This window comes from Monopterus albus, unplaced genomic scaffold, assembly GCF_001952655.1.
Source record: "Monopterus albus unplaced genomic scaffold, M_albus_1.0 scaffold67.1, whole genome shotgun sequence".
In the NCBI taxonomy this organism is placed as follows: domain Eukaryota; kingdom Metazoa; phylum Chordata; class Actinopteri; order Synbranchiformes; family Synbranchidae; genus Monopterus; species Monopterus albus.
Window position 1 is genome coordinate 1,760,674 of NW_018127947.1, and position 18,833 is coordinate 1,779,506.

Consider the following 18,833-nt stretch of genomic DNA (forward strand, 5'->3'; position numbering starts at 1 on the left):
CAATCCAAAGGTCTGGTGGAGTTCACAGTCTTTCAGAGGCAAGGCTGAGGGGTAGTCGAGGTTCAGATCCAAAGTTCTAGTCCAGTTACACAAAAGCACAAGACATACAAGAACAGAATGACTGGACAGTCAAGCACAGTCATGACAATCTGGCAGTTTCTCCAAAGGACGAAGTTGCTAATAAGAGGGTATACACAGTTGTTTTCAACCGGCACAGGTGAGGATGATTGGAGTGCTGAAGTAAAGTGACCAGGAGTGAGGATAGGGTGGAACAGGAAGTGTCAAGTAAAAATAAGAGCCCGTTACCAGAAGTGGAGCTGGAGTTCATGACAGATATGTAATTGTTTATTTTACAGTTGTACAGATGTGTTCCTTGAAGATGTCATTTCTAGAAGGAAAACTTGTCTATTCAGTTTCAGTTCAATTCAATTTTATTTGTATGGCTCCAATACACAACAATAATCATGGTTAGGAGTCATGATCTTATAAACAAAAATACTTTCTATATATTTGTTTGAAGATTTTCTAATCTTAAAATCATGTTACTGCTAATTCTTATTTTAAATAGCTATTCATCTGTCAATCCTTTTTTCAATGAGTAGATTAATGTTTAGTGTACAAAAGGTCAGAAACTGGTGAAAATCCCCAAAGCAACACGTTCATTTCCTGAGGTTTTACAATAGAGGGCGATGCTCTGACAGGGTGTTGGCTGTATTTCTAATATTTTGTCCATCCCATTTACATATGTGAGGGGGCAGAATATTGGAAACTCTTTTCAGTCTAATGTCATCCAGTGCAACACCAACCTCCATATTAAACATAGAGTAGAATTAAATCATAATTAAATAAAATAAAGGAAAACTGAAATGCAGAAACTTGGAAAAGGTGGAAACAGGTATACTTAAAAGAGTGAATGTGACCTGTGTGTATCTGTGTTCTGTGGAATTATTCAGGCAACATGAACAAATAAAAATCTATGTCCATTGTAGTAGCAAACAAATCAGGAACCAATTCAGACTAAATATAAAATTTTTCTACATGCAGGTGCCTAAACTATCTCCAGGCCTCATAATATAAATATTACTCTTAAAATTTTCATGAATTGTGTAATTCATCACAGCCAACTTAAACCATAAAGCACTGTTTATGCAGCCGTACGTGCACTGAGCTGTCTGCATTCTGTACTTTTACGAAACAAAATGACTCTTCATTTCCTTACTCCCTTTTGAAATAGGATGTTGGGCCAGTATATAAGCCTGAATTGCTGTGACTGATAATGGTGTACAGGATATATATGTTTTGTTTGCTGATTAATAACAGTTTGCTAAGTGAGTGTACAGACTAATTGTTGTTTTTCTATTAGTGTTGAGGATGTCAGGCAGTTGTATTAATGTACATTTCAGCACAGATTTTGACCAGTCTTGAGTGGATGGACTGACACAATCGCTCTTTACACAGTATAGAATTTAGCCACAAGCAAAGGCCGTTAAATAAAAGGACCTGTAACTCAAATGTCAGCTTTGCAGGAACCATAAAATGCAGCATTGTTGTCAGATTGACCACAAAGCAATTTTAAACACTGACAGTTTTTCACACAAAAGCCAAAGAGTCATAAAAAGTCCTTAGTCAACAGAATAAAAGTGATTTAAAGTGTCTAAAGCATCAAAGTTATGAGCTCAGTGGAGTGGATCCAGGCTGAGCTGCTGGCTGAGGAGCCGTCCCGAGGCTGGTGGCTTCTTCATGAGCCCCACAGTGAAAGCAGAGGCTGACGTGCAGCTGCCTGGGTGCAGAGTGACCAGGGCTCTGGAGGGGGCTGTTAAAGAGTCTGGAGCCTGCTCCGAGCCCCTGCTAGCCCCCAAAACACCCCCAAAGGACACCTCTTTATGGGGTGAGGATGGAGCTGGATGGAGCATCAGGGTGGGCAGAGATTTAAATTCCAACAGTGTAATTCCATTTCTGTCCTCACAACAAAATGTATCAAATGTTCAGCATGATGCTCTCAGCTGATTAACAGATTTAAATATAAAAGTACAGCAATAGTGTACAGCTCATCTAATGCCCGTCACAGCTGATGTGAAGTGACTGGTGAGCACGTGCTCCTTTTCTGGCGTTTCAGCCCAGAAATCCATCTCATCCTCTCCTTTCTGTTTCCAGGGAAACAGCAGACAGGCAACACCATGTATCAGAGTAGAATATGGCATGGTGAGGAAGTGGAGGTGGCGTGAAAAGATTTAGGAGGAATGTTCCTCTCATAGAGACCAAGGTCCAGAACTAGGAGCCAGTATGTTTAATATAAACTCTGCAGCCTTATCTGTGACCCTGCACACAATAAGCTAATTACTGAACTGATGGACAAGAATATCTGCCTTGAGACCTCTTTACTTGTGATTTTAGAGACTTTGAGATGAAGCTGAGCCTTCGGTCAAAGAGCTAGATGAATCACACTCTGGAGCTGCTGTGATGGGGAATGGATGGAGGTAGGTTTTGAACAGAAGCTAGAAGCCGACCAGAAAAGAGCAGTTTGGAACATTGGCCAGTGTCACATCAACATGCAGATGATGCCATTATTCACGGCTCACTTTTAAATCAGTAAGTCACTATCTATTGGTTCATGACAAGCTCACTGACAAGTGTCTGTTTGCAACTGCATCAAAACATCAGACTGTTGATGTAAAATCAGAAAGTTTAATTATGTCCAATGCTCAAGTCAGTTTTAGTTGTACATTGCCAAATCACAACAACAACCATCTTAGGGGACTTTACAAAAAGCTCTAGACCTTATGGAGAGAACCTGACAGAGCCCTTCTGTACACGCACTTCACGACAGTGGGGAGGAAAAACTCCCTTTATCGAGAGAAACCTCTGACAGGACCAGACACTATATAGTGGTGACAAAGTACACTTACTAAAGTACTTGACCTAACTGCAGTTTAGCCATACTATAGTTACTTTGAGGATCATGTTTGCATTTTAACTGTCTTTACTTCAGCCACCTACAGTACAACAAGAAAATGTTTCTTAACTGTGATGGAGACATTTTTCCTGCTTGTACCTTTGCTTACAGGCATCCTGTTGCCAATAGGCCTGGTATTTGTGGTAGACTTATTTACTGGTACTACTGCTTTTGCTTGTTAATGCTTCGTCTTCTACGTACATGCCTGCGGGTGTTCAGGACCAGGTCAGAATGACCTGGAAAGCCACAGTCAGCTGATTGAGCCGTGAAGAAAATGCATAAATGGGAGAGAGCGTTTCTGATTTGCGAGCTGTCAGCCACAACAACTGCACCACCACTTTTTGATTTGTACATTGTTACTTTAAGCGTAAATGGTTTCGGGCAGCCTCTTTGGGAGAAGCTGCCAGCTTGTTCACATAGAGTACTTCAAATCATAAAGACTGTGTTTGCTATTAAAAAATGATACATTATATAACTACTCATCCTTGCAACAAAGAGCAGGGTGTACAAAAAGAGTGATGGAGAGTCTGACAAAGACTCAATCTGTGCTTAGACAGAGATTGTTCTCCTTTCTGGCAGCTCAGACATTTCTGTGGCTCTGCGTGGGTGAGGAATTACAATCACAGTAAGCCTGTGAGATGCTCAAGGAAAAGTTGACTCCCTCTGCTGCCAGGAATCCGATCTGATGGGAGGCCTTTCCTCGCTGTTACATCACAGCCTGTTCGTGTTCATCTCCTCTGATCTCACTGAGGGAGGCGATGCAGAGGCAGCTGCAGGCTCTGCCTCCACAAACACAGAGCACACATTCGCTGAAATCCATGACAAAAATATCTGCTTTGCAGGTGAAGATGCGCCGGCTTCAGACTCAGCTTTCTCGCTTCCCGTATTTGTCCAGTTTCTAGGTCTGCGCTGTGCATTACAGTCAGCTGAACATGTTCACGCAGCGCAGCAGCCTATCCAGAGCCTCCGATCCCCCTCCTCTCTGCAGGCAGAGCGCAAAAATCGCTCCATAAATTCTATTTGGGCGCATTAGCGAGCAGGATGGCGCTCTTGCTGTCAGCACCGCGGACAGCTCCCAGCAGCTCTGACAGAAAAGGGAAAGTTTGATTTTTGGTTTTGCTTATTTGCAAAGGCGTCACGTGTCTGATCCCGGTCGATCGGAGCTTTGGGATGATGTGACTCCGTCCAGGTGTCGGTGGAAGCTGTGCGCTAGTCACTGCAGCCACAAAGGGAAATTTAAATTCTGGATCATCCTAACTGCTATTAAACAGGACTTTGTCGTCCAGTCGCCTTCCTCCTCCTCCTCCTCCTCCTCCTCCTCCTCTGCGGCGACAATCAAGATCTAGGAGCAAAATAAAAAGGTAACAGCCTCGGCCTGCAGTGACTGGAACCCGGAGGAGGAGTGCGTGTCTCTCAGCGTCTTAATTACACCGGTACAGGGAGACATGGAGGAGCGCAGTGAGAATTCACCCGGGGCCGCTTCGGAAAGGAGAAATGAAGCTGTGTTCAAGAAATAGTGTTGCCTAGTTTTTGCTTTCCAAGCCTTTTAGTTTTTCTTTCGGCGTACAGCGCCTGTTATGAAGATGCTGGTGCTCCTGGTGACGATGTCTTCAGTCGTTTTCAGCCCCGGCTTTGCTCTCAGCTCCCATTTCAGCTCAGGTGAGCCGACATTCCGCCGCTAACATCCCTGAACAATGCTGAGAACGTGCTGACTATACTCGTTTTAGGCCTTGCATAGACATTGTCGACAAACGTCTAATCTCAGTTATCATCCAGTTCTATAAGCCAGCCACTATACAGGGCTGCACTATATATAAAGCATGTGACCATGCAGTTGTCAGCGCCGTGTCTCCTTGTGTATGTGTGTGCGGAGGTTTGGGATGAGAAGACAAGCGAGTCATTCGAGTGTCTAAATGACACTCATCTGCTCTGATAATTGTTCCTCTCAGCTGCTCCGGTCAGCTGAGCAGTTTAAAGGCGCAGTATGGTGAAAGCACAGTGAAGGTGAGAGGTGACAAGGAATTGTGGGAGCGGAGGAGCAGAGACGGTGTATGGAGGTAGATTGTTTCTCACAGAATGATGAAATAATCTGTTATTTTTTTATTATTCAGCATAAGCAGCTACTGTCATTCAGGTGGTTTCTATAGCAACCAAAAAGTGCAGGCCTCTGTGGCCATCTTGGATAAAAATAGATTTTCTTTCTTATAGTGTTAAAGCATTTTAAGAGTTACACAGACATGGTCCTGAGGGCACTGGCATATGTTCCTGGGCTGTTTTCGAGGCTGCCATACAGTGCTCAGTGGGCCATTAAATAGAAGCATAATGTTCATGATGGCTGCTTTCCACTTGATGTCCAGAGTGGGTCTCTACTGCATTTCTTGCAATGGCTACCTTGGTTTTATTATGCCCTGCTGCCCTTTTCAAAACACATTAACTGGATTGTGTGAATCCCCCTCTACTCCAGCGGATGGTTTGTACCAGATGAACAGTCGAGGCTGAACAAAGCATTTTATTCTCTTATGTCTTTCTTTTTCTACAGAGATTCATAGGAACCAGGGGTTGTGTGTCTCTTCTGTTCTCTGAGAAGCATCAGCCCCTGAACACTGACTTCAAACCACAAATTTAACTAGACAGCATTTGGATTTTTAACACAGCAAAATCCATCATTACAGTTTTTATTTCCAACTAACCCCGATCCAGCTGTGATAAAAATGTTGTCTGTTTAATTCCACATGTGATTTGGAGTGAGTGTGTTGTGTTCAGTTGTCTCTGGGACCTGTCGTGCTCGTGTCACAGCACTGACCATGGCACTGAAGTCATGACTGTGCACTCACCACCTCCACTGTATGTATTCAGCACACTCCAGCCACACACTGCTCACACAGGCTCCTGCAGCTCTACAAACATATAAGAAATATGATTTTTAACCTGAGACAAATATTCAAATGGGAAACAACACATTTTCTTGGCTGCACTGTTCCATCAAACTGAAGTATTTGCAATATTTTGTTCACATTTCCCCAAAATTCAGTCTCACCCATCTGGTCGTCTTTGGATTCTTGGTGATCTCCACTTGATCAGTGTTTGGCCGCACAGCTTACTGGTCTGATCTGACCACTGGAGGACACTGGGGTTTAGGCGTGACATTATACATTAAGTCGGTATAAATAAACAGACATAAATACAATAATTATCAGTCCTTCAGCATTTTGGCTGCACAGAGCTACATCTGCCAAGTCGTATCTTGCATTAATTTGTTTCTGTGTTTGCTGACAGAAGGATCACTTGCAGTTTTGTTGTGTTCTTTATGATGCTGATCTGTGGAATCGATATGTCAAGGGTTTCACTGATAGGCTGAGGATGTAAGGGCATAGGAATGGAGGGTTGAGGCACAGAAGTGGCTGATGGAACTGAGAAATTGAAAAGTAAAAGCAAAAGTGTGACAGAGGGGGAAATCTAGGGCTTCTCTTGTGACAAAGCATAATTATGACCGCTGTATACTGTAGGTGGGGGTATAGGGATGATATCACCGCCCAGTAAAGGTGGGGCTTGGTATCAGTGGTGGTGGAGGGGATGATTTACTGGCAGTGCTGGCTGGTTCCCCAGGCCCCAGGGTATCCAGTTCACATTTCTCAGTGGGCTCCAGGCTGTGCATACACCAGCACCCTCTGATTATATGGATAACAAAACAGACAGGGAAGCAGGACGTGCTGTGTTGGAGAGCTCCAGGCTTTCGCTAAACCACGACAGGGGGCTACACCAGCAGGTAAACCCAGGAAGGAGTGGCTGTTGGCTTGGAGGTAACTAAGTCAAGAGTAAATGTACATAGCTGGGGGTGGGGTGTCTGTGCTCTTTGCCCTCATACAGAGAAAAACCAAGGCTGCAATCGAAGCACAGAGATGGGAATATGAGATAGGTAGAGAGAGTGACTTGAGACACTATCATTTGTGATAAACATACAGCAGAGAGATGTTTTGACTGCAAGGGAAGCTCGCAGAATAAATGATGTACTGCTGGAAAGCTGAAGAAGTGCAAGGCACAAAGCCATGGCTATAAATTGGATTCATGACATTTACAATGGTAGACCAACCTCTAAAATCTTTCTCCTGTGATCTACACCTCTGAACCTTCTGCTCGGAGCAGCTACACTGATCCGAGCAGATGAAAGGACGGTGGTGGTGGTTGGGGTCGTGAAAATCCAGTGGCAGGAGTTGATGTTTTGTTTTTTTTAACAGCTTGTTAAAAACGTAATCATTCCTGTATAAGAACTGAAAGGTCCAGAGTGTCTGAAGTGAGGCTGCTGCAGACACATCTCTAATATCACCTGTGCTCCGAGTGTGTCTGTTTCTGAAGAATAATAGCCTCTGATTGCATACAAATGATTTTTGTTGGAGGACAGACTCCTACTCGTCTCCTTCTACCTCCGTTCAAATTAATTTCTAGCTGTTGTGGTGAAGATAAATTCTTGCTGACCTCGGGAATGAAACAGGATGTAAACATCCCCAGGTTACAGCAGAAGATCAGACACACACACACACACACACACACACACGCAATCATAGACTCCACTTTGACACTTCCGTGGCTTGATGCAGCAGAGCAGATAACCACTCTAATCTGCCAGTCACTGTCTCTAAACTGCTGCGCTTTTATTGAACATCACCATTTAAACCTGACTGGGAATCAGTGTTGATCTTGTTTAAGAGTTTCCTGATGCAGGGTGCATCTTAAGGATCCCAGGAAAACACAGACCTCAGATCGACACAGCCTGCAACTAATGAGTATCTCTATCATTACTTAATCAGAGAATTACTTTTTCCATTGATCCAATTATTGATGAATCCATAAAATGTCTGAGATGAAGGGAAAAAGCTTATTTTGTTTTGATTGATTATTATAATTGCAATGATAGAAAAACACAGAGAAGCAGAGAAGTCACACAGATTAGCATTTCTCTTGATAAATGACTGAGAACCTCCAAAAACGATCCATTAATTATCTAATGGCTGCAGCCGCCATCAGATCAATAGTCTGTATTGTATGATCTGCAGTATATTGACCTGGTCAGCACAGGCCTTGTGCCGAATCCACATATACTGTGTATACACATGTATTCATCCCTGTGGCTGGAACCCAGCAGCCCTGGAGGGGGCAGGGCTCAGGGTCTCGCTTGAGGGCGCTTCAGCTTCCTGTTACAGAAGTGAACCAGGATGAGCCAGTGTGTCTGATGGCTGCTTTGTAAATGAAGTGGGGTTCATCTTAATCTACTGGTCTGCAATCAGAGGCTTTGTGCCACCAGGATAGCCCAGTGTCCCTTTTCTTATCCAGGTTCATACATATATGTATTTATGTCTTAGCTTTTAACCTCTGGAACCGTGTTCACTTACTTGAACACGATAGTGTGTTTTGTAAAACCTGCTTTGGATCCTCAACACGTTCAGTGAGAAACCATCATGTTCCATTTAGTGTTTTGATTGATTGATTGATTGATTTTATTCTTTCAAACATGCAGAACAGAACAGATGAACAAATGACAACAACACACATAATTTCACATATCCAACCAATACTAATCCAAAATCAGTTTGCTACACCTAATACATGTTTGAATGGAGTAGGAAGAAGTCAGACTTATCCAGTCCTACCCCATGACATCATCTTACAAAATTTCATGCATCATCAGCTGCAAGCAGTATCTCTACATAGATAAAACAGAGTGTTTCTCCTCAATGCCTTCTCTTATTCTTGCATATATCTTGTATAACACATACATTTATATTTATATTTAAACTCCTCAATTCTAGTACTATTCTTCATGTCCACAGTTAAATTATTCCATAATTTGACCCCACTTATAGAAATACAAAATCTTTTTTTGGTTGTACGTATAGCATGAACTTTTAAATTTAAGTGTCCCCTTAAGTCATATCCCCCTTCCCTTTCACCAAATAACTTTTGGATTCCACCAGGTAATAAGTCGTTCCTGGCTTTATACATAAACACAGCAGTCTTATATTCCACTAAATCAAAGAGTTTTAACAATTTAGACTGTATGAAAGCTACATTTGTGTGATCCCTATATATATTGTGTGATGCTTTATCTTGAATAAATGCACCTGTTTAAAGTCAACATTTGCTTTTCAGTGTATTTCTGAAGTTCCTGTAAACTTAGCACTGAATAGAAATCTTTCACCTGAACTGAGCTCACATCCTTTCTTCTTTTTTGACATAATGTGTTGATTACAAACTTTTTTAGAGCCGGCATTAAAACACTGCTCACACCACAGTGTGAAGCCCTAATGATGATGAGATTGTTGACGTTTACGTCTTATTACAACTTTTACGACAGCATTAGTCAGGCCACTGTGTTTTATCTTCTAATCCTCCCACTGATTGTCTCTGCTGAGAGTTTCAGCCACACTGCTGCTCTGCTCTCTGCAGCGCTGCCCTTGTGCAGGCTTTCCTCGCCTGCAGCTTCCACCCTGCTCTGTTTCAGGCCTGACTAATTGGGCAGATGATGGATTGTGACACCACTCACCTGTCCAAGGCCCGGTTCTCTGTCTGTGCAGCTCCTGATGAGGCAGCAGTGATTGTCATGTTAGATCAGAGAGGTTACGTTGTTGACAGAATACATGGCAGAAATAATGAGTATCGTGTCCTCTGAGCCAGCTGAAGTAGATGTCAAACAGGAGGGCGTGCGAGTGCTTTACGCAGCACCTGTGTTGCTGCTTCACTGCTATGGAAAACAAACTGGGGAATGAGCTACAGCTGACTTTATTTGAAAGAGGATAAAAATAAGTGTTACCTGTATCTTAGCTTATGTGTTTCTCACCTAAATCCTCTGTCTGTCCCCAAAGCTACAGTAACACAATGCTCAGTGCATGTCTTTCTGCACAAAACAACATGTTGGTGGATATTTTGTCCATTAACTGTTTATTTCTTTCACAATGTATAAGTTCGTTGAAGCTATCAAGATGGTCCCATGGTTGAATTTCCAGAAAATGGGACATGACATATGCTGTGACAGAAGGCTTCATCTCTTGTTTCATCACCTACCCTGGGAGCAGGAATTCCTTATGAATCCATCCCTCTCTCTTTCCTCCAGCGCCTGTACAATAAATAAAAATCCAGACTGACAGGCCGCTCTTCAGTTCGAGTGGCTGCCACACATCACACTAATGTCCTGCTCTCTGGGTGAAACCCAGCCAGCTGTTCTTACTCTGCTGATTATGAGCGTTCTGAAGGAAAACTCACCGTCTTTAGTCTGTTTGCACAAGAGAGACTGATCCCTACATTCGAGGACAAGAGAGTCGACAGATACGTGGAGTTCAGCGCTGACTGGCTGCAGACATGTACAGATTCAATCAATACATTGTGATGTGGATTGATTTGGATCCTGTTCATGTCCTCTTTGGGCCTGAAGTTTGTTAAACTCCTCCATTTTCTGTCACATTCTCCTCCTCTCTGTCCTTACATTTATCTTTGATGTCTTCCATCTCTACTGTTTATCTCTTTCTTAAACATTGCCTCTCTGTCTTTCTCCATTTCTCCAAGAACTATGCCATGGAGGTCTTCCCAGTCCCTGCAGTATCACAGCTGGTGGTTAAGCCTGCGATTCATTGTCCGCCATGCTCGCCAGGCTGAGAAATGATTGCTTCAAACCCCTAGTGTGTCCTGATGCAGAGGGAGAGAAAGGACAGAGAGGGAATAGTGTTGGCACGGAAATGAGAGCAAACGGAAAGATAGTCAAACTTGGCAGATGGCGGAACAGAGCCGAAGCTCCTCGTGTTGGTTCAGGCAAAACCATGAAGGCATTATCACCACAGACGAGCTGAGCACCAAGCACACATCCATTTGCTTCCAAACATCTGGCTGCAGAAGTCGGAGCTATTCACTGCTGCACCACCAGCTGAAACCACCCACATGCTTTAGGCTGATGCACTGACTGTTAATTAACCTTTATCCATGTTGCACCATGTGTAGCTGTGCAACAACTACAGGGTGGGTGAAAAGTAACTAGGCATTCAGTTTTAATGCCTAGTTACTTTTCACCCACCATGTAGTTAGGATGTTTTCACAACAGGTAACAATGGTACTATGCCTTTTCTTCATTTGCTCTAGAAGAAAATCATTTAGAACATGCACATCTCCAGGTGAGACCAGGTGTTGCGACACAGAAAAAGTAGCTGTGTTTGTGTTTCTCTTGGTCAGGTTCAAACTGAAAAGCAGGTCATGCCCCTCATTCCTAAACACTGTTAGCTGGAGCAACACTTGAGTGAGGCCCCCAACCCCAACTGCTTCCAGCTGTGAATGTGTGGAACTGTGTGAAGGCACTTCAGTAAAAACGAACAGACTGTTATGCAGATGGGCGAGAAATTAAAGTGTCTTTGTACGGTGAAGTCAGAAATTCTTCACCTTGAATAGTTCATGTATTCACTATTAATTTGGTGAATAAACTATAATAATGGTGGATATCACCATGAATAGTAATATAACAAAGATGCTAATTCAATAATCTGCTTAAAATCATGGTTAGTCTTCTTAACTTAACTGAACTTACTGTAAATAAATGTTTAAAAAAAAACATTCTTTTAAGCTGAATAAATGGAGGGGAGTTGGAATCTGTGTTTTAATCTCTGAGAAGCGTCTGCAGTCTGTGTAGGGCCCCGGCACCCTGAGGAGATTTTATTGATTAAGTTAACTGAGGCTGTAAAAGCAGGATTTTGGAAAAGCAGAAATTACACCCGTGCCAACTCTTGTATGTTCCTACCCTGTCGCTCATGTTACCATTTTCTGATCAGCTGAGCAGCAAAGTGACATAAAACTCAGCTTAGTTCCTGACTGACGTCCTTCTCTTAAACCTGGGCAGAGCTGCTCAGAAACACGGCAGATCTAGATGGCGGTCGGCCTGTGAGGGCAGAGCCACCGGCCACCCACGCAGCCTGATACGCCACCACATGCGTCAGTAGCTATAACACAGTAAATCCTCCCTCAGACTGACTCCATGGCAACGCATCTCACCAAATCAGTGTTTTCATTCATTACAGGTTAATTCAGCATTTCAGAGCCCTGTGACTGATCAAGGTCTGAGCCAGTGAATGTAGTCTCTCTCTCTGCCTTCCTTGCTCTCTCTTGCCCAAACTGGCTACATAATAATGTTGCACGTGAGCAAGCAGATGCCACACGTGAAGCCGATGCAGCTGCGGGAGTTTGGTTGTTTGTGCTCTGATGTGGAGTGACAGTGAGAAGACACTCAGGCTCTGAGTGTATGTGATGCTTCCTTATGCACCCACTGAACATTTTAGTTTGTGCCTCTGCTGGAGACATTGCGTGGTGGTCTAAATAGATATGTATATATAGAATGAGCAAGAAAAGAGAGCGTCTGAGTAGTTTGTGTGTGTCTGAGTGTTTGTGCAATGTGTGAAACATTTGCTCCAGTTTCTGGTCTTGGCTGTTCCCCTGGCTTCTTGCCCAACACAGATGAGCTTCTCCAGTATTTCGAACCAGTTACCAGTGTTCACAACCAGTCAGGTCTCACACAGCCAGGGCTGGACAACTCCACCTGATAAATGTATGTCCATTAGTCCAACAACCACTGAGGAGAATATTCGGCTCTGCTGAATGCTTCACAGTGGTCACCATGGAGTTGCTGCCATGATAACAGTGATACTGAACCAAATAACAGAATGGCAGGTTGTTAATCAAAATGAGCTGAAAGATGCTAAATCTTTACAGAGTCGGGCGATTGTTCTCTGCGGCTTTGTTGGGACTAGTTATATAAAACATTAACTGGTGCAGCTTTAAATTTTTTGTCAGGTAATTGCACCATTGTTCACATGGAGGTAGCACTCAGTACTTGTGCATGCTAGTACTGAGTGCTAGTGAACACTGGACCATTTCAAGCACAGGTTATGTAAGAAATCAGATGTGAGCAGTGAACATAAAAAGAGCTGGTAGCAGTGTGTGTATCTAATCTTATGTTTATTTATATAGCACATTTACATACACAAAGGCAATTCAAAGTGCTTAACACAATGCATAAAGATAGATAAAACATTAAAATGCTAATTAGATTAAAACATTAAAAATAACAATTACATGACCGCACAAATTAGCAACATGCGTCTGCACCCGGTATTTTTAGGACAGCGGTGCCAGATTATGGTTTCTTACTGTTCTCGTTATTTTGTCCACCCCTTTACTTAGGTCTTCCCAAAACTGAGTAACTCTAGAGGCGAGCATTTTTCTGGAGATTTGAAACATAAGTGTCTATATAGTCAGTGAAGCAGCACAGTGAAGTCAGTGGAAGAAGCATAAGTGCCAGGTTGGGTGGAATTAAGATTCATTATTTAAGAGCAGTGGGAAAGAAGAACGGTCTTTAGTTTGGTTTTAAAAGTGGCTCCAGTTGGGGCAGGTCTAAGTTCTAATGGCAGCTGGTTTCAGCTGTGGGCAGCATCACATTTAGTTCAAACTCTGGGCACCACTAGCTGACCAGTCCCTGCCCACCTACCAGGCCTGTACTTAGCAAACACATCTCTGATGTATTTTGGGCCCAGATCATTGAGAGACTTGTAGACAGTAAGCAGGGCCATACACTGAACTGTGTATTTAACAGGAAGCCAGTGCAAAGATCAGAGTGGAGTAATGTGTTCTCTCATCTCGGTGTTGGTCAGCATATTTAGTCTGTTTGTACTTATGCTGTACATTCAAGCCAGAAGCTCCATATAAGTTCACATCTATACGTTTATGGCCCGTTTCCTATATCATGCAAATTCTTCTTCAGACTCTGAACAAGTTGTACTACATTTGGTGCCATTTCCTGTTAAAAACACTTCAGACACACAGTGTTCCCGGCCGTGAAGCCATTTCACATGCAGCCGCACACTGAACCGAGGCAGCCTGATGTACTAAAAATGTCTCCATGGCAACCGTGCTTCAAAATCAGCACACAACAGGGGGGCACTTTGGAGATGGTCCACTCCCTGTGATGGTGCATAATCATAGCGGACACATATCACAGACCTAGCCAGCATCTCTCATCAATACCGCGGTCTGAAGAGATGCTCCACCGTCTCTGTGTTCTTCATACGCCGGCCTTTTAAACTGAACGCGCTTGATTAGTTGAAAGCTGCTATTATGCAAATGTCCAGGGTAAAACAAGGAAAATGCCGCCATGTCCGAACAGTTTTGGTGAGTCAGAATTTGCAAGCGTCAGTCTTTTAACATCTGCGGTAATGACTGTCATTACACAGTTTGAAATTCAAATGAACAGTGATGCAGTTATTTCCTTTCATCAAAGCATCAGGACAGGAAAACACATCTGCATATAGTGTTAGTGACATGCTGAGGCCTTCGAGTCATATGAGTTCCCTTCTTACTTGCTACAATTGTGACATTTGTGTAAATACAACCTACTGAAACCCACATGCCATGATGCTCAGTAGCTGCTCACTGCCTCATTAGCATACTTCAGTTGGAGACCAGCTGTCTTAGATTCTTATTTATGTTGCTGTATTAACCAACAATGTTTCTGTTATCACTTCAATATGACCTACATTTAGGACTCGTTGGCATCGTGTTTAATTCAGCGTATCCGTTTTCTGGTACAAAAATACACTCCTCACAGTAAACGAGGGTCTTTTGTAGTAAAAACAAAGGAGGAAAATGAAAACACAAAGCTGCTAATGTGCTGGAGTCAAAAAAAAAGAAAAACTAAACTGCTAAATAACAGCTTGTTGCGCTGCAGATGGTATTTTTAAGATATTTGTTTTACCCAAATATTTCAATGAATTTTATTTATCCAGTTTTTTAAGCGGTGTGTGTGTGTTACCTCAGTGCTCTGCGTGTATTATGTAACAGTCCTACATGGCATTTGGGATGGGATGTCACATCTGAGCCTGTGCATGTCATGCCGGAGGGGACGGAGGGCAGGAGGAAGAGATTCATCCTGCTGCAGTGGCCTCTTAGGATCCATCCACACAGACAGAAAGACAGAGAGAAGCAAATAAAGCAAAAGAGTGAGTGAGTGCTGAAAAAGCAAATGGGGTGCTGTGTTTGAGAAGTGGAAGAAACCTCTGTGGGGAGCAGAGTGAGGAGAGAGCAGGAAGTCAGAGATTAAGGACATAGAAGGAGGAGAGGAGGAACAAATGAGCACAACTGCAACCATGTTCCACAGCCTGTGATGTGTGATGGTTTGTATTTTCTCCGCTCCACTGACTCTGACTGACTGCGATGATTCATCCAGATAAGAGCCTCACACAGCAGGATGTTCTCCTGCTCTGTTCTCCTTCTCTCACTCAGGTGAACCGTGCAGTGTTCCTGCATCTTTGTGACTTTCCTCTGTACCCCTGCACAATTTGTCAGACGTGTCTCTTCACTTTAACAGCACCTGTGTGCACATACACAAAGGCTTGTTTTGTTTCACTGGTCACGGTGAAGCTCGGCTACACGTGAGCTGCAAGGACTTGATGTGAATGTATCACTCTGAATAATATTCTCAAGTTAACATCTTGTAAATACTCTATTCATTGAAGCTGTTCAATTTATTTCAAGATCTAAAGGAATCAAAGTGTGCATCTGGTTGCACCCACACTGGAGAATACAGTGTTTAGTGTGATGTAAAATGGCAAAGAAAGTGTAAGTTAACACTGAGACTGTATTTGTGAAAGTCACAGAAGCACTACATTCCATTCATAATATCTTTAATGTGACTTTATTATGAACTGGAAATATTCTAATACTACAATTACGACTTGATAGGAATCTTTGCCTCCGTGTTTAGAAACCTGATGAGATTTTTAAATTGATATTCATACTCTGCACAGCATGTTGCTTTTTAGCACGTCTGCAGCTATTTACAATGAGCTCTGAAACATTTAGAGTAGTTACCGAGAGTCAAGAGACAGGAAGCTCCAGATTAAATCTGAATCAAGGAGTAATGATGGACTTGAAGTGAGAGTGTCTCAGGAGTTGGTAAATGCGTCAGATACATTCTTAACTATTTTAATCATATTAATATTTATGTTCACATTCAAGTCCTGACAGCAGATATACAGTAGCCACATAATCTCCCCTCAACAGCACAGCTTTGTTTACTTGAACATCACAGTGGGTTGTAGTAAACCCATAGAGAACAACATGGCTGCTGCTTGTCCCTGACGCAGAGCAAGTGCACCAAGCTTCAGTTGTTTCCAGTGCAGGAGCGTGAACTCCCCGGGGGCAGTGTTGTTGTACTAAGTTGGAGAGAAAGAACAGCAAAGATGAAGGTGAACAAAGGAGTGACATTCATGTGTGTTGTGACAGGAGGTCAGTGGGAGGGATGTAGCGGCACCACTGGATTTCTGTGCCGTGACCTTTAACAGGTCACACACACTATGTGGACACAGACTTTTAGCTGAATGCCACCGGTGATGAGTGAGTGTAAATTTCAACGGGATGCTGATTCCAGATGGGCTGTACCTTCCCACGTCTTTTAGAAATGCTCTTAGGAAAGGATGAAGGAAGAAAAGAAGGAAGGAAGCAGGGTAAATCATAAGGAAAAGGATTACAAGACAGAGGAAGAAAGATGAATAGAAGAAAAGATAATTGGAGAAGATGGAAAGAAATGAAGCAAGGAGAGGAGGAAGGAAGGAAGGAAAGAAAGAAGGGAAGGTAAAAGGGGGAAGGAAAGCTGGAAATACTCAAGTAGTACTTCAAATATCTGTATTTGTGCCGCACCTCTGGATACCCTACCTGAGATCCCATCAGCCTGAGGTGTTTCTGGGTAGGGAAGTGAGAGCAGACGGCTGAGGCCACACTCAGTATACTCCAGCATAGCTCTGGGGAAGCAGGACAGGAAAGATCAGGTACACAACAGGTCCGTGGACATACACACTGAACTAAACACTCCTGACAGCCAAGGTGCCTATGAGGGTGACCCGGAGAACTGTTCGAGATAATGTGGCTGCTCTAGGGGCATGTGTTTCGTCATTAGCAGCTCAGAATTACAGCCTCTTGAGTTATTTGGCTAAAGTAGGTGGGCAGCCTGCTTGAATGGAAGCAAGATAGCGCCGACTCCCATGTCATAAGGATCACTAATCCTCCACATCCTTTATGCAATGGGTCCAAGCAGCGCTAGTCCGATGTTCTGTGGCTCCATTGGGGGACCTCCGTCACCGACAGCAGCAGATTAAGAGACAGTGAAACGCTGCAGGAAGAGGAACATCAGTACAGAAAGTTGTGATGTTTTTAAATGAGAACACAGAGAAGAAGTGACTCTGGGGTCATGTGACCAGTGTTATGACATTTCACACTATCTGGCACAGAAGCAGTGTAAAATATGTTGTTTTTAGAAGCATAAAGGCACAAATGCCACATTCCGACTACTCTGGTGGTGTTTCCTTTTTGCTGTAGGTCATATAAAATAGGTCCATTTAATGATAAATAGAAACCCTTGAGGCCTTCCAGAAAAAAACTGCTATAGAACTCTAAGTTCTCAGGGCGAAGTCGCGGTAGCATTGAGTTGTGGCATCAGCAAAGCAGCGAATACGACCATCCATCCTAACTGGCTGCTGATTGTAAATAAAATGAATTATTCACACTGGCATGTTTGAAATTAAAAGGAGATGTATCATTTCATACTTTTACTTGTTAATGAGCAATATGAATAATTGATGCTCCCTTTCCTTTTTGTGTCATCCAGGAGTCTGAATTGCTTTTGTGGTTTGATGCATTTCAGAAGTAAATAAAATTTTTAAGATGTCAACTGTGATCAGTCCCGACAATCCTCAGGCTGGTGGAGCTGATGGTCGGATGGATTACTGGCTTATCTACTGAATCTAACTCGTCAGTGATGATTCCTTGTTTTCCAGAATTTCACAGCACAGTACAGGTGGAAACCGATGGTGCAGTAGGAGCAAGAGAGTGTTTTCTGCTTAGGAACGAGCTAGAAATGCTGTTCTGTTGAGGTCATTGCCAGTGGGGAAAAGGTCGCCCTCGACAATAACCTCAACAGTTTTTTCCTGTATGAACAAATATTAAAAACCAAAACTCCTGCTGTGCTTCACACTGAGCAGGCTCTATGCTCTCCAGCACTAAGTTAGTGACCTGGTGCAGTTAATCAGGTGTATGAAGTAATAAAGTCTGTGTTTTAAATAGCTGGGTTTGTTTCCCCAACAAGCTCCAGTGCTTAAAATATTCAGCTGTGATGTGACGACGTTTGGCCACAGGAGTATTATGCACAGTGCTTGTGTCGCCTTTAGCTTTACAAAACCATTTCCCTCACAGTTTTGTTTTAATCAAAGTCCTGTTGTTTTGCTCTGTTGTGTTGTGATAAAACGCAAGAGCAGTGACTTTATTTAGGCAAATGAGTAGGAGGTCAGTTTCCTTTGTGGTGACAGGGGCAGGTTAGCATCTGTGAGCATTAGGAGGGCATTTGAATGAGTCTGGAGGGGATTTGAGGGATGCAGTCGCCATGGAAACCAGCTGATTTTTTTTATTTTTATTTCCTGTTTTGTTGCAGCCTGTACTTGAGTCTTGAGCCTCGGCAGCTGTTCTTTAACATTTGGCTGTATTTACATTCAGATAGGTGGTGACTAACCAAACCGGCATCACAGTTGTTGTTGTTGTTGTTTGTTTAGACTCTGGGTCTTTTGGGTTCTCTCTCTGCATGAAGACTCGCCGACTCGTCCTGTGTACACCAGCAGATATATGGCAGACTGGTTTTGTCTTAGGCCCCTAACACAGATTGTTCATGACCATCAGCTTCATGCAGTTCACATGTGTTTGGCCCATATGGGCCTGTTTAACCATCTCTAACTCTCCCTCCACCCATCTGCTTTCCTCCTGTCACCACTCTACTTCTGCTCTGTGATCTTTCTACCTAACTGATGAGTCTTCGTGT

The 18,833-nt window shown here is 43.1% G+C and overlaps 1 protein-coding gene across 1 annotated transcript in view; it reads left to right on the plus strand.

Annotated features, from left to right (window-relative positions):
- Positions 1 to 3,651: 3,651 nt before the first annotated feature.
- aatkb (apoptosis-associated tyrosine kinase b) overlaps positions 3,652 to 18,833 on the plus strand; it is a 42,573-nt gene continuing 27,391 nt past the window's right edge. The window contains exon 1 of the mRNA XM_020604606.1: positions 3,652 to 4,612. Coding sequence (XP_020460262.1) covers positions 4,531 to 4,612 — 82 coding nt within the window. The 5' untranslated portion in view covers positions 3,652 to 4,530. The remainder of the gene's footprint in view (positions 4,613 to 18,833) is intronic.